This window comes from Saccostrea cucullata, unplaced genomic scaffold (assembly GCF_032062105.1).
Source record: "Saccostrea cucullata isolate Sc308-1 unplaced genomic scaffold, CSIRO_AGI_Scuc_v1 ctg17235, whole genome shotgun sequence".
Classification (NCBI taxonomy): Eukaryota; Metazoa; Mollusca; class Bivalvia; order Ostreida; family Ostreidae; genus Saccostrea; species Saccostrea cuccullata.
Genome location: NW_026941051.1, coordinates 1 through 13,016, shown reverse-complemented (window position 1 = coordinate 13,016; position 13,016 = coordinate 1). Strand labels below are relative to the sequence as shown.

Here is a 13,016-nt window from a genome sequence, read left to right as displayed (position 1 = left end):
AATCACTGCAATCCAGACAGAAACCCTTCCGGTTTCTGAAGGTGTCCTTGATTTCCTGGATAAAGTTTTCTATCGGTTCAGGTTTCTCTGGGTAACGGATGTTTAAGTCCAGCAGGTCTTTATATTCCCAGGTACTCACAGGGTCACTCACTTCTCTCTCATCAGAGCTGCTCGAGTCCGATTCAGACTTGTCCCCTGTCGTATAGTCAGAGTGAGTCAGTGGTGGATCCATGTTTGCCAGTGGTGGATCAGAGTATGTCAGTGGTGTGTGTGTCTTTCTTAACTTACTGAAACCAGATGTTTCATTCTCAGGGTCCTACAAGATACAAAATTCAATTGAAGAAAAGGCCCATTACAATTTAGTACTGAAAACATTAAATATAGAGGTGATCATAATTCCTCCCTCATATACCCCTCATATACCCACCCCACCTCAAGAAAAGGCTAAATTTAATCACATTTGAATGTACACTAAATGGGGATACTTTCATGCCTCAGTGGACATGATAAAAAATGTTAAGTCTCCATTCTTGTATGGTGTCCAGATAGGGCCATAAATTTGCTTGAGCTCAACAGGGCATTCAAAAGCACATGTTGTCGTGCTAACACAAAACACACTGTCACACTAACAAACAACATGCTTTCACACTAACACACAACACACTGTCATGCTAACATGAGTTTGAGCAACACGTCATCCAATTAACAACAACATGCTGTCATGCTAACATGAGTTCGCACAACACACCATCACACTAACACACAACACGCTGTCATGCTAACCCACATTACACTTTAACACTAACACACAACATGCTTTCACACTAACATACAACACACTGTCATGCTAACATGAGTTCGCACAACATGCCATCACACTAACACACAACACGCTGTCATGCTAATATGAGTTCGCACAACACAGGGATTGACATTAACTTTAATATTCACTTGTCCTTCGGGCAAGTGATCTACAATTTTGACTTGCCCGAACGCAAAACTTGGTTGCCCAAAAATTTTAAAGAAGAAAATATCAGTTACTGTATACATCTTAGATACTGTGATATTACAGAGTTAACAAACTAATTTCTATTTTAAACTTAACTGCAAACAACTTTCCTGTAATTTACTATCCTGTAAACACACACCTGCACTAATGATATTTCCTTTTCTTTTCTTTTTTTTTTGAAAATTTACCTTCCCCCCCCCCCCCAAGCGATTAAGATCAACTAAAAGGAAAACAGTTATCATGTTTTCACAAGATACATCATTACCAAGAACAATGTGTTTTTATATTTGTTTGATTAAATAAACTAAATATTATATATATTTTGTAAGTCTATTTAAGTTCATTAAGTTGTCAGGCAGAGAGTAACGAAGAAAACAGAATAACGAACCCGATTTCTAAACTAAAGGTGACATGATAACGTTAAATCTTTTTGTCACATTTTTGGCGGAAATCAACTGTTCAATTCATTTTTTTATTTATAAACTAATGTAAGATTAAAAAAACGTTTCTGATACAAATATCATTCAAAAGCACACGCTGTCGCGCTAACACAAAATATGCTGTCACGCAAACACACAACATACTGTCACACTAACATGAGTTCGCAAAACATGCCATGGCATTAACACACAACACGCTTTCACACTAACACACAACACGCTTTCATGCTAACATGATTTCGCACAACACGCCATTGCACTAACACACAACATGCCGTCACACTAAAACACAACACAGCATTGCACTTACACACAACACAGCATCGCACTTACACAACACACTTTCACACTTACACACAACACGCTGTCATGCTAACATGAGTTTGCACAACACACCATCACACTAACACACAACACGCTATCATGCTAACCCACATTACACTTTCACACTAACACACAACATGCTTTCACACTAACATACAACACGCTGTCATGCTAACATGAGTTTGCACAACACGCCATCACACTAACACACAACACGCTGTCATGCTAACATGAGTTTGCACAACACGCCATCCAATTAACATACAACATGCTGTCATTCTAACATGAGTTCCCACAACACACCATCACACTAACACACAACATACTGTCATGCTAGTTAACTTGATTTCACAGAACATGCTGAAGCGTTACCACACAAACACGTTGTTGTGCTATCACGAGTTCACACTATATAACACACAACACTCTATCATGCTAACCCACATTACACTTTCACACTAACACACAACATGCTTTCACACTAACATACAACACGCTGTCATGCTAACATGAGTTCGCAAAACACGCCATCACACTAACACACAACATGCTATCATGCTATTTACACTTATATTAACACACAATGTTTTATACAAATACATATAGCAGTGAACTGTACAACACACCATCACACTAACACACAACACTCTATCATGCTAACCCACATTACACTTTCACACTAACACACAACATGCTTTCACACTAACATACACACGCTGTCATGCTACATCAGCAAGGCGTGGCATCACACTAACACACAACAGGTAGTATGTTTTTTATCAAATGTTTCACACTAACACACAAGTTATTTACATGAAAGTATAATATAACAAATTGTTGCACTAAAACACAATTTGTTTTAGGGTGAAAGCGCTTTTAGTGTGTCAGCGTGTTGTGCGAACTCGTTAGTATGATAGCTGTGCGTGTTAAATAATTAGCACGACAGCATACTGTTTGTAAGTGCAACAGCATATTGTGTGTAACTGCGACAGCATGTTGTGCAAACTCATGTTAGTGTGACAGCATTTTGTATTTTAGCTAACAGCATGTTTTTCTGAACACACTGTTGAGCTTTAGTAAATGGCCCTATCTAGACACCATATCCTTAGGTTAAAGGTCAGAACAGTCTTTTACCGAAAAAATTAAACAAATTGCAAGATTCATTTCATAATTACCAAGCTGGGAGGATCTATACAATTCCTGGAATCTCGTTTTCGTCGTCTCTCTGTGGAGGCAGCTGACTGATTTCCATCGTCTGGTAATTCCCCGCTATCACTTGTTTCCATTTTAACAGTCAAAAACACAGTGAACCAATTATGATTTTATTTCTTGTGTTTACAAAATATATTAACTTTAAAAAATGTTATATTATTTAGCCTAGCTTTCATGGGTACATCAGAAATACATTTCCAGGCCTCCTATCAGTGCATCTGGTTTTATATCCCAAGAGTTTAACAATGTTTTACAGTCTTCAATTTACTTGTTCTTATTTTGTAAACTTTTATCAAATAATTTTACGTTACAATAAAGTACATAGGATTTAATTAAAACAGATTTAACATTAATGTTAAACTAAGTATTTTAAAAAGGTACTTGGACACAGAATCGAAGTCAATTTTTTCTCTATAATATTACGACTTATATATTTTAATAGAATTTCACAAAAAAATTATTCAAAAATCTTATTTCATATAAAAGATATTAAAATTTCAATTTTTTTGGCATGTTTGATTGACACATGCTTGCACTTTCACAAATTTTATTCTTAATTCTCAACAAAATAAATGTATTTCTTTTTAAAAAGTAAAAATAGTTTTGTTTAGCAAGAATTCAAGATTTAAGTTGCATTTTTATGAAAATAAATTACTTGACAAACAAGTCAGGACCGACATCTGATAATGATATCGGAGGTACAAATGAAAATGTTATCTTATTTACAAAGAATAGAGTTACCGTTCCTGACATGATCTGAAGTTTCGAGTATGATAAGCACATTTTCTTTACTTTTAGGACACTTTAGATTAAAAAAAAATCTTGAATCAGTTTTCTGGTTTGGGACCCCCCCCCCCCCCCGGGTCAGGCATCAGAGCCGTATATCGTGAGGATAGGGCTACGTTGTCAGCGACAGTCAGGAAAATCCACAAAGGTTTAACGAATATAGGCGACAGATGTTTTGCAACCATGTACAAAAAATTCAAACAAGTTATTTTCATCAAACAACCCTCTTACCTTTGCAATATACATCATGTGTTCACCTACATAATCATTATGATCAGTAAACTGACTAAACATCCACATTGTGCACAGTGTAGGGGGCGCTGGCATCTGTTTTCCCGCAATCTATGAGGTGACTTGTTGTTTGCGTTAGCATAACATGTTCGACCCCGGATGTTACGACACCCATGTTTTGCTAGGGTGTTTAAGATGCTGTCTATAGAAAGAAAGACTAAATGAATGAATGAATTAAATGATTGATTAATTAATTAATTAAAGAAGAGATTAATTTAAGAATTGGTGACTTCCAAGTTAATATTATTACACACACAAAAATTAAATACCTTCTTTTTTTATACAAAGGATAGGCGTTTCTAGGATGAGGATATCGGTGTTTTATTAAAACATCAAAACGCTCAAATCAAAACTTTAAGTTCATGTAAAGTTGAGTTTAGTTATCATTTGTAGATTCTTTTATTTTTTTCTTTTAATTCTTTTGTAAATAAAACTCTGAAGGGTTATTAGGAGCCTACATAAACCCCAGGCTTAGAATAAACATGATTTTAGACTCTGTTAATATTTTTATTTTGCGCGATCTTTCAGAAAACAGAACAGAACAAAGCTTTATTTAAAACACAAGTATCCTGACCCAGGGCATCATGAAAATATTTTGAATACTTAAATCAATTTTTCAATATATTTTTGTCTTTTATTTGAATAATTTGCTCTGAAGGCACTGATTCTTTAAAACTCAGCTCAAATATTTTTTTTTAATATACACCCTGTATATCGATAGTACATTAACCACACAAATTCAAATTATTATTGATTCATACCTGTACATGCATATACTTTGTTTACATATTTTAATGTTTGATCATATCATAGTATTTAAGATATTTTACATTTATAACCATAACCGTTTCGTTTAATTGTAGAGTTTGATTCTGGTAATTGAAATATTTTCTCCAAGAATTTGAACTGTTGACATTTTTATTTTCAAATTGTATTCTCATATTCCATGACTGGTTTAAATGTTGGATATTTAAAGTAAAATTCTAAAAACTCAAAGTGTTTAGGTTATTTGAAATTAGAACATTTGAATCAAAATTCTGAATTTCTAAAAATCTAAGTTGGAGTTTAGAAATTTGAAGCTGATTTCAAATACCCAAAAGACGAAAAATATTATCAAACTTCAGATTGTTAAGTGTAAACTTTCTTAACAAACAGCAGATTAAAACCTCAAAGGTTTAAAATGCAAAAATTGTTTTTGGAAATTTTAATATTGAATACTAGTATCTAAGGTAAAAATCGAAAAACCTAAAATTCTAAAACTTGTTTGGAAATTTGGAAATTTAGATTTTTGATGTAAAATGTTCAATTTCAATATAACAAATCATTTTGAGTTTTTGAAAGTTAAAAATTTGAACTAATATATTAAAATTCCAAAACTTTAAACCGTTTAAGAAATTTGAATTGTTAAATGTTACCTCGGGGTCCGTGTATGAGAGGAATTCGACAACCCAGAAGCCCAAAAGTCCTATGTCTCAAGGGACTTGTTATAGGTGTGGAAAACGTGGCCGCATAAGTCTTTAATGTAAGAAACCAAAACCCGACCAAGACAACAGAGGAAACAAAGGGACTGACCATTACTCAAAAGACAGACCTAAGGATTCGGAAAAAGGTAACAGCAAATTTTCAAATTTAAATATTCAGGAAGAGAAATTCGTGCAAAATAAGGTGGGAATTAGTCGTGACAAGAACGAAGCAGAAATATTTATCAAGGCAGAAGTAAACCAGCGTCCAGTGAACCTATTGGTGGATACTGGAGCAACAATTAGCATACTTGCGTCCTATATGTTTATGAAGAGTTAAGTTAAATGATAGAGATTTGAAGAATTTAGAGATGCAGGACGCATTCCTCTTAGAAGGGGGTAGTGTAATGTAAATGATATTTACTTAGTTTGAATTTGGCGCCATTAGTTGGCAGGTCACGTGACTACAGCTCTAAGGGTATATAAACGTCACAATGCTAGCGTTAGCACATTCAGTGTTGGTTTGGCTTCAGAAGCGCAAGATTGTGATAGGTAAGGAGTTATAGGTAAGCCGACAGTTTTCCATAAGAGAACGTGGTTCAAGCATCCTTACTCTTGCGGGAAAAGCTCGACTAGTACTCAGTGGACATATATATAAAAAGAATAAAAGTTTCTTTAAGTGTTAAATGTTGAATAGCCGAGCACTCATTTATTGAGCACTCATGAGAGTGGAAGGTTTTACTCATCAGTTGAGTAATATTTTAAGTAGTGTAAATTTGTATATAGTTAGCATATCTTAGTTAGTTTTTTTTTAAATTGGTTTTTAACAGTGATTTGTTTTGTTAGGTAATTAAGGGTAATCATTTTTATTTCATACGAGAGAAACTCGTATCGACTTATTTGTATATTTTGCAGGCGATTATTTTTGTATCTACGTTCGCCGTATCTGAATATTTTGGCAGGCGATTATTTTAAGGTATCATTATTTTTGAGTCTCGATCTCAGTTTAATAACACGTAACAGTAGATCACTCGTCAGCCTTTTAGAAAACTTCACGCAGAACTCCTTTCTTCAAATCTTCTTATCAAAATTCACTTCTTATAACGTATTTAATTTCAAAAATGTTAATGATTAACATTCAACGAAAGAAGTGCACAAAAAGCTACAAAGAAGCAAGATTTGTCAGGGACCATTTTTTGTGGTGGAAGGAAATTTAGCAGAAAATTCTGCAAATCTGCAAAGATATTAAATTTAATATCTTGCAACTTTAGACCCACATACTTTTACTCAAAGAATATTTACCATATTATATTACTAGGAATATTTGATATAGGTCTTAATTTATATTTTTAGAACAAGTTTTCCACCATTCTTCAACAAACTTTGCCAAAAAATAAAGATATATCAAATAAGTTGATATAAAATCTACGCCATTTATTGAATGAAAATCACATATTTTGACCAATATTTCAAAATTGACATCACTGACCCCAACTTTTTCTTATTATTTAGTTTTGTAATACCCTAAAATATATTACTTTTAGTGCAAAAATGTCACACAATAATTTACATGCATTTATGTGCATAAATTTGCAATATTTTTTATGCCCCCGTAAATGAAGTTTCGGGGGTATATAGTTTTTGTAGTGTCTGTCTGTCTGTCGGTTTGTCTTTCTGTCCGCAAAAAATTTAACCTTGCCTATAACTTTTGATATTGGGTTAGAGCTAGTGCTTTCATACTTTCAATCCTTAAGACAAGAACTTTCCTTTGATAACAAGAACTTTTGACCTTAACCTTGGAGTCTGACCTACTTTTAAAAAAAGTTTAACCTTGGTCAAATCTTCTGAACGGTAAGGGCTAGGGCTTCCATACTATATATAAATATTCTATGTGACAAGACCTTTCATTTAATACCAATTACCTTGACCTCTTGACCTAGACCTTGGAGATTTTTGTAGTTATTGAAAAAAAAACTTGAAAATTAGCCTACTTTCAAATTTCAAAATTGTTTCCAGTAAGAATATCCTACTTTTGGTATCAATTAGTGAAATTTGCATTTAAGAAAAGTTTAATCTTTGCTACTGTAGATCAGTATTATTTCGCGACACCTTATTTTCGCGAGATAGTCAATAACTCTTGATTAGCGAGACAAAATTTTCACGGATTGTGGTTATTGCTTTATATAATCTTAAGGAATGCTATTATATGCGAGAATAAAATTTTCGCGAACACACTGTCTCACGTAATTACGCGAAAATAAAGCTCTCGATCGCGAATAAAAAGTGATTTACAGTATGTTTTCATACAGGGGTATTAGTGTTTTACAATCACATCTTGTTCAATGATAAATATTATTCAAAATATTTTACGTAAATTAAGATATTTTTTGTCATGGTTATATCTGATAAAATATAATTAAAGTTTAAGTAATTAACCAAATAGTTAAAATTGAAGTGCAAAAAGGTCAACTCCATTGTACCGTAGATCAGTAAGATGAACACTGACCACCTATTTTCTCTGCGATTTTGGGTTACTTTAAGTGAGTACTACTCCAGAATATAATTCTCATTAAATTCTTGATTTAACAAATTTTACGAGTGACATACCTTAAGCGGTTTTTGTATAGTAGATTAAAGGCTAATAAATGCTCATCTAATCAAAATACCGCATGGATAGAAAACGATATAGAAGCATAATGTTCTCTATACTGAAAAAAACATGAACATGAAAAATACCTATATCTTTTTCTAATATGAATATCTTAAAATCTCTAGAAATGAGAAATGAACTTGCGGACACCACAGTTAGGTGTATTGCCCATGTGTCAGATTAAAGAGGTTCTACTGTAATGAATCAATCATCATCCTACTTCTCCATCCAGGCATCTTCAATTATCAGAGTTTATAAATAAAAACAAACTATTTCTAAGTTCAAATTTATTACAACACATATAAAGTACATCTTTGACAATGGATTTTCGAGGGGTGAAAATTTTCAATGTTACAATCAGCTACATGCATTATTTATATTATACTGAATGTTTTATACAAAAACATATAACATATAATCGTGCACGCATAAATTCTGGGCAGTCGCTATTTTTGGGAATATCACCCGTCGTTTAGCACTGTTGACTGTTCTGCGCTGGAGGGCGTGGCTTCATTATTGTTTTTAACAAATGTTTATCGACCAATCAGATTCAACTAATGTACATAAAAGTATAATAAAATAGCCAGCGCAGCGAGGCGGCGCGAAGCGCCGCTCGCGTAGCGAGCTCAATTTAACGTGTACGAACACAAATAAAGTACATCATTGTTCCAAGAAAATTTTATCTCACCGCGTGAAAAAATTCCAAACTCCCAGTAATCCTTTGCAGTGCATAGAAACATGATGGCTATAACATAGCAACAACGTACTTGAAAAAAAATTACAAACAATGATTTAATGCAATCTCCATGCTACAAAACTATCGTCTGCGTTCAGAGTCAACAGGACTTTTTATTTGACGTCATACTTTCGTCACTGAGACGGCTCGGGTATTTCCGATTTTGTCGGAAACTTCCGAAAAGTTCGGAATCTCGATCCCGATGCCTGGGAAGTGATTTCTTTTAATTCTTTTCTTCTTTTTTAATGAACTGAGCATAGGCAGTGCAAGCAAAAGCTTTGTAAAGGTTTTTGATAGTAAATAACTGCGCTCGCCCCAACGGTTGCACCGTAGAACATATTAATGTATTGCTTTAAAGAAATGTTCAATCCTCCTTCTGTTACCGAAGAAATAGATGTTAACAAGCCTGCCACTTGGTGGACCTAACTCTAACCATTATTTACATTATTTAAAGGAAGAACACCGAGATAAACATAATTTTACAATCCTCTGATGAGTGATCTGTCGTCTGCAAAAAAAAATTAAGATAATTTTTCACAGAAATAATAACGTATTTTTTTTTTATTTTAAACCCATATATGGCGTAACTGATTCAAAAAAATATATATTTGAAAAATACAAAATAAAGTAAAGAAATACAGTTAATACATTTAAATTCAAACTTTTCATACAATTCTGAACAATGAGAACAGTCAGAAAATCCAAATTAAATTGTGATATCTTTTTAACGCAATTGACTTAGATTTTGTAATTTACGAAAAAGTTCTATCTTTATATAAAGTAATGAAACAGATAATAAGTTCTTATAATTTCATTCTTATAATTTACATTGTACATACGCCATATACGGCTTTAAACATCTATTCAAATCATTGGATTTTTTTATTTACCGAAATTCAAAAAAAATGTTATTAATATTTAATGGTTTTGATCTAGTGCTGCCTGATCATCATCGTGGTACCCATTACTTCTGCCTCATTCTTTACTGTGGGATTCCATGGCCACTCCCAGTACCCCGGGGACCAGGGACCGTTCAGGAAGGCATAGTGACAGGCGTTAAACCACCAGCCACCTTCATTGTACCCAGCACAGTCAGTATAAGTATACCTGTCATTGTCTCTGTCTGGGGTGGAGAAGAACATCCCAGACAGATCGTACCAACTATCACCTGTGTCGTACATACTGTCTCCTGTAAAATCAAACAAAAGGAATCACAGACAGATCGTACCAACTATCACCTGTGTCGAACATACTGTCTCCTGTAAAATTAAACAAAAGGAATCACAGACAGATCGTACCAAGTATCACCTGTGTCGAACATACTGTCTCCTGTAAAATTAAACAAAAGGAATCACAGACAGATCGTACCAAGTATCACCTGTGTCGAACATACTGTCTCCTGTAAAATTAAACAAAAGGAATCACAGACAGATCGTACCAACTATCACCTGTGTCGAACATACTGTCTCCTGTAAAATTAAACAAAAGGAATCACAGACAAATCGTAGTAAGAATCACCTGTGTCGTACATACTGTCACCTGTAAAATTAAACAAAAGAAATCACAGACAGATCGTAGTAAGAATCACCTGTGTCGTACATACTGTCACCTGTAAAATTAAACAAAAGAAATCACAGACAGATCGTAGTAAGAATCACCTGTGTCGTACATACTGTCTCCTGTAAAATCAAACAAAAGGAATCACAGACAGATCGTAGTAAGAATCACCTGTGTCAATACTGTCTCCTGTAAAATTAAAGAAAAATATATAACAGACAGATCGTAGTAAGAATCACCTGTGTCGTACATACTGTCACCTGTAAAATTAAACAAAAATAATCCCAGACAGATCGTAGTAAGAATCACCTGTGTCGTACATACTGTCACCTGTAAAATTAAACAAAAATAATCCCAGACAGATCCACACCTGTGTGAGTCTCAAAATTAAACAAAAATAATCCCAGAATATCTGAAGTAAGAATCACCTGTGTCGTACATACTGTCACCTGTAAAATTAAACAAAAATAATCCCAGACAGATCGTACCAACTATCACCTGTGTCGTACATACTGTCACCTGTAAAATTAAACAAAAATAATCACAGACAGATCGTAGTAAGAATCACCTGTGTCGTACATACTGTCTCCTGTAAAATCAAACAAAAGGAATCGCAGAGATAATGGATTTATATCTTCAACATCATTGTAAAATATAAAACTGAGGTAGTTCTAAGATAGACGGCTTTAGGTGCTAGAAAGAGCGATAATATTTATATAGTTCAGTCCCAGAATCCCCAGTGACTATCAAACTGACACCTAAAGAATTAGAGAAAATATATAACAGAGATGATAATTATATTACTTTCTAATTTACATCTTATTAATCTTAATACTGAAGCCTTAGATACACAGTTTTAAGTTGATTTCACATTAATCTTAATTCTGAAGTCTGAGATACACAGTTTTAAGTTGAGTTCACATTAATCTTAATACTGAAGTCTGAAATACACAGTTTTAAGTTGAGTTCACATTAATCTAAATACTGAAGCCTTAGATACACAGTTTTAAGTTGATTTCACATTAATCTAAATACTGAAGCCTTAGATACACAGTTTTAAGTTTAGTTCACATTAATTTTAATACTGAAGTCTGAGATACACAGTTTTAAGTTGAGTTCACATTAATCTTAATAGCGAGCGCAGCGATCTCAAAAGACGAACGTGTAAGAACAGAGGAAATTGGCATTGAAATCTGTACATACGTCAGCCAAATTTCTCTATGAAACATTCCCAGAATTCCTGCACTACCCAATGTCCTTTGCAAAAACAAATAAATAAATAATTACGTAAAGCATAAAAGGCTAAATCAGTTTGTAGAAATCTTTCAAAGAAACAAAAATAACTCTACAATGTTTTTCAACCAAAAATTGCACTGGTCTATAGTTTCAAACAAACGCTCGGCTGTCTCCGTAAGCTCCGATGAGCTCTGTGACGTCGTGTGACTTCACAGCTAGTCGAGATGTCTCGTGCGGCTTGATGTTTGAAGTGGCTGATCAATTTTTAGAATGTTTTTGATGGTACAACTGCGCTCGCCCCAACGGTCACACCGTAAAACATATTACTGAAGTCTGAGATACACAGGTTCATGTTGAGTTCACATTAATCTTAATACTGAAGTCAGAGATACACAGTTTTAAGTTTAGTTCACATTAATCTTAATACAGAAGTCTGATATACACAGTTTTAAGTTGAGTTCACATTAATCTTAATACTGAACACTCAGATACACAGTTCTAAGTTGAGTTCTCATTAATCTTAATACTGAAGTCTGAGATACACAGTTTTAAGTTGAGTTCACATTAGTCTTAATACTGAAGCCTGAGATACACAGTTTTAAGTTTATTCACATTAATCTTAATACTGATGTCTGAAATACACAGTTTTAAGTTGAGTTCACATTAATCTTAATACTGATTTCTGAGATACACAGTTTTAAGTTGAGTTCACATTAATCTTAATACTGAAGTCTGAGATACACAGTTTTAAGTTAAGTTCACATTAATCTGAAATACACAGTTTTAAGTTTATTTCACATTAATCTTAATACTGAAGTCTGAGATACACGGTTTTAAGTTGAGTTCACATTTATCATAATACTGATATCTGAGATACACAGTTTTAAGTTGAGTTCACATTAATCTTAATACTGAAGTCTGAGATACACAGTTTTAAGTTAAGTTCACATTAATCTTAATACAGAAGTCTGAGATACACAGTTTTAAGTTGAGTTCACATTAATTTTAATACTGAAGTCTGAAATACACAGTTTTAAGTTGAGTTCACATTAATCTTAATACTGAAGGCTTAGATACACAGTTTTAAGTTGAGTTTGCATTAATCTTAACACTGAACTCTGAGATACACAGTTTTAAGTTGAGTTCACATTAATCTTAATACTGAAGTCTGAGATACACAGTTTTAAGTTGAGTTCACATTAATCTTAATACTGAAGTCTGAGATACACAGTTTTAAGCTGAGTAGACATTAATCTTAATACTGAAGTCTGAGATACACGGTTTTAAGTTGAGTTCACATTTATCATAATACTGA

The 13,016-nt window shown here is 33.6% G+C and overlaps 2 protein-coding genes across 2 annotated transcripts; both read right to left on the bottom strand.

Moving 5' to 3' along the window:
• Positions 1-6: 6 nt before the first annotated feature.
• On the bottom strand, positions 7-3,073 carry LOC134257019 (uncharacterized; the record flags this gene model as incomplete). The annotated part of the gene is made up of 2 exons (XM_062739676.1): positions 2,949-3,073; positions 7-316 (listed from the first exon to the last, which is right to left on the bottom strand). Coding segments are annotated over exons 1-2 (421 nt in total), but the record flags the coding sequence as incomplete, so codon positions are not given.
• Positions 3,074-9,840: 6,767 nt separating this feature from the next.
• Positions 9,841-10,914, bottom strand: LOC134257020 (fibrinogen-like protein 1; the record flags this gene model as incomplete). Its single annotated transcript, XM_062739677.1, has 5 exons — positions 9,841-10,097; positions 10,427-10,447; positions 10,567-10,587; positions 10,705-10,725; positions 10,836-10,914. Coding segments are annotated over 5 exons (399 nt in total), but the record flags the coding sequence as incomplete, so codon positions are not given.
• Positions 10,915-13,016: the final 2,102 nt, after the last annotated feature.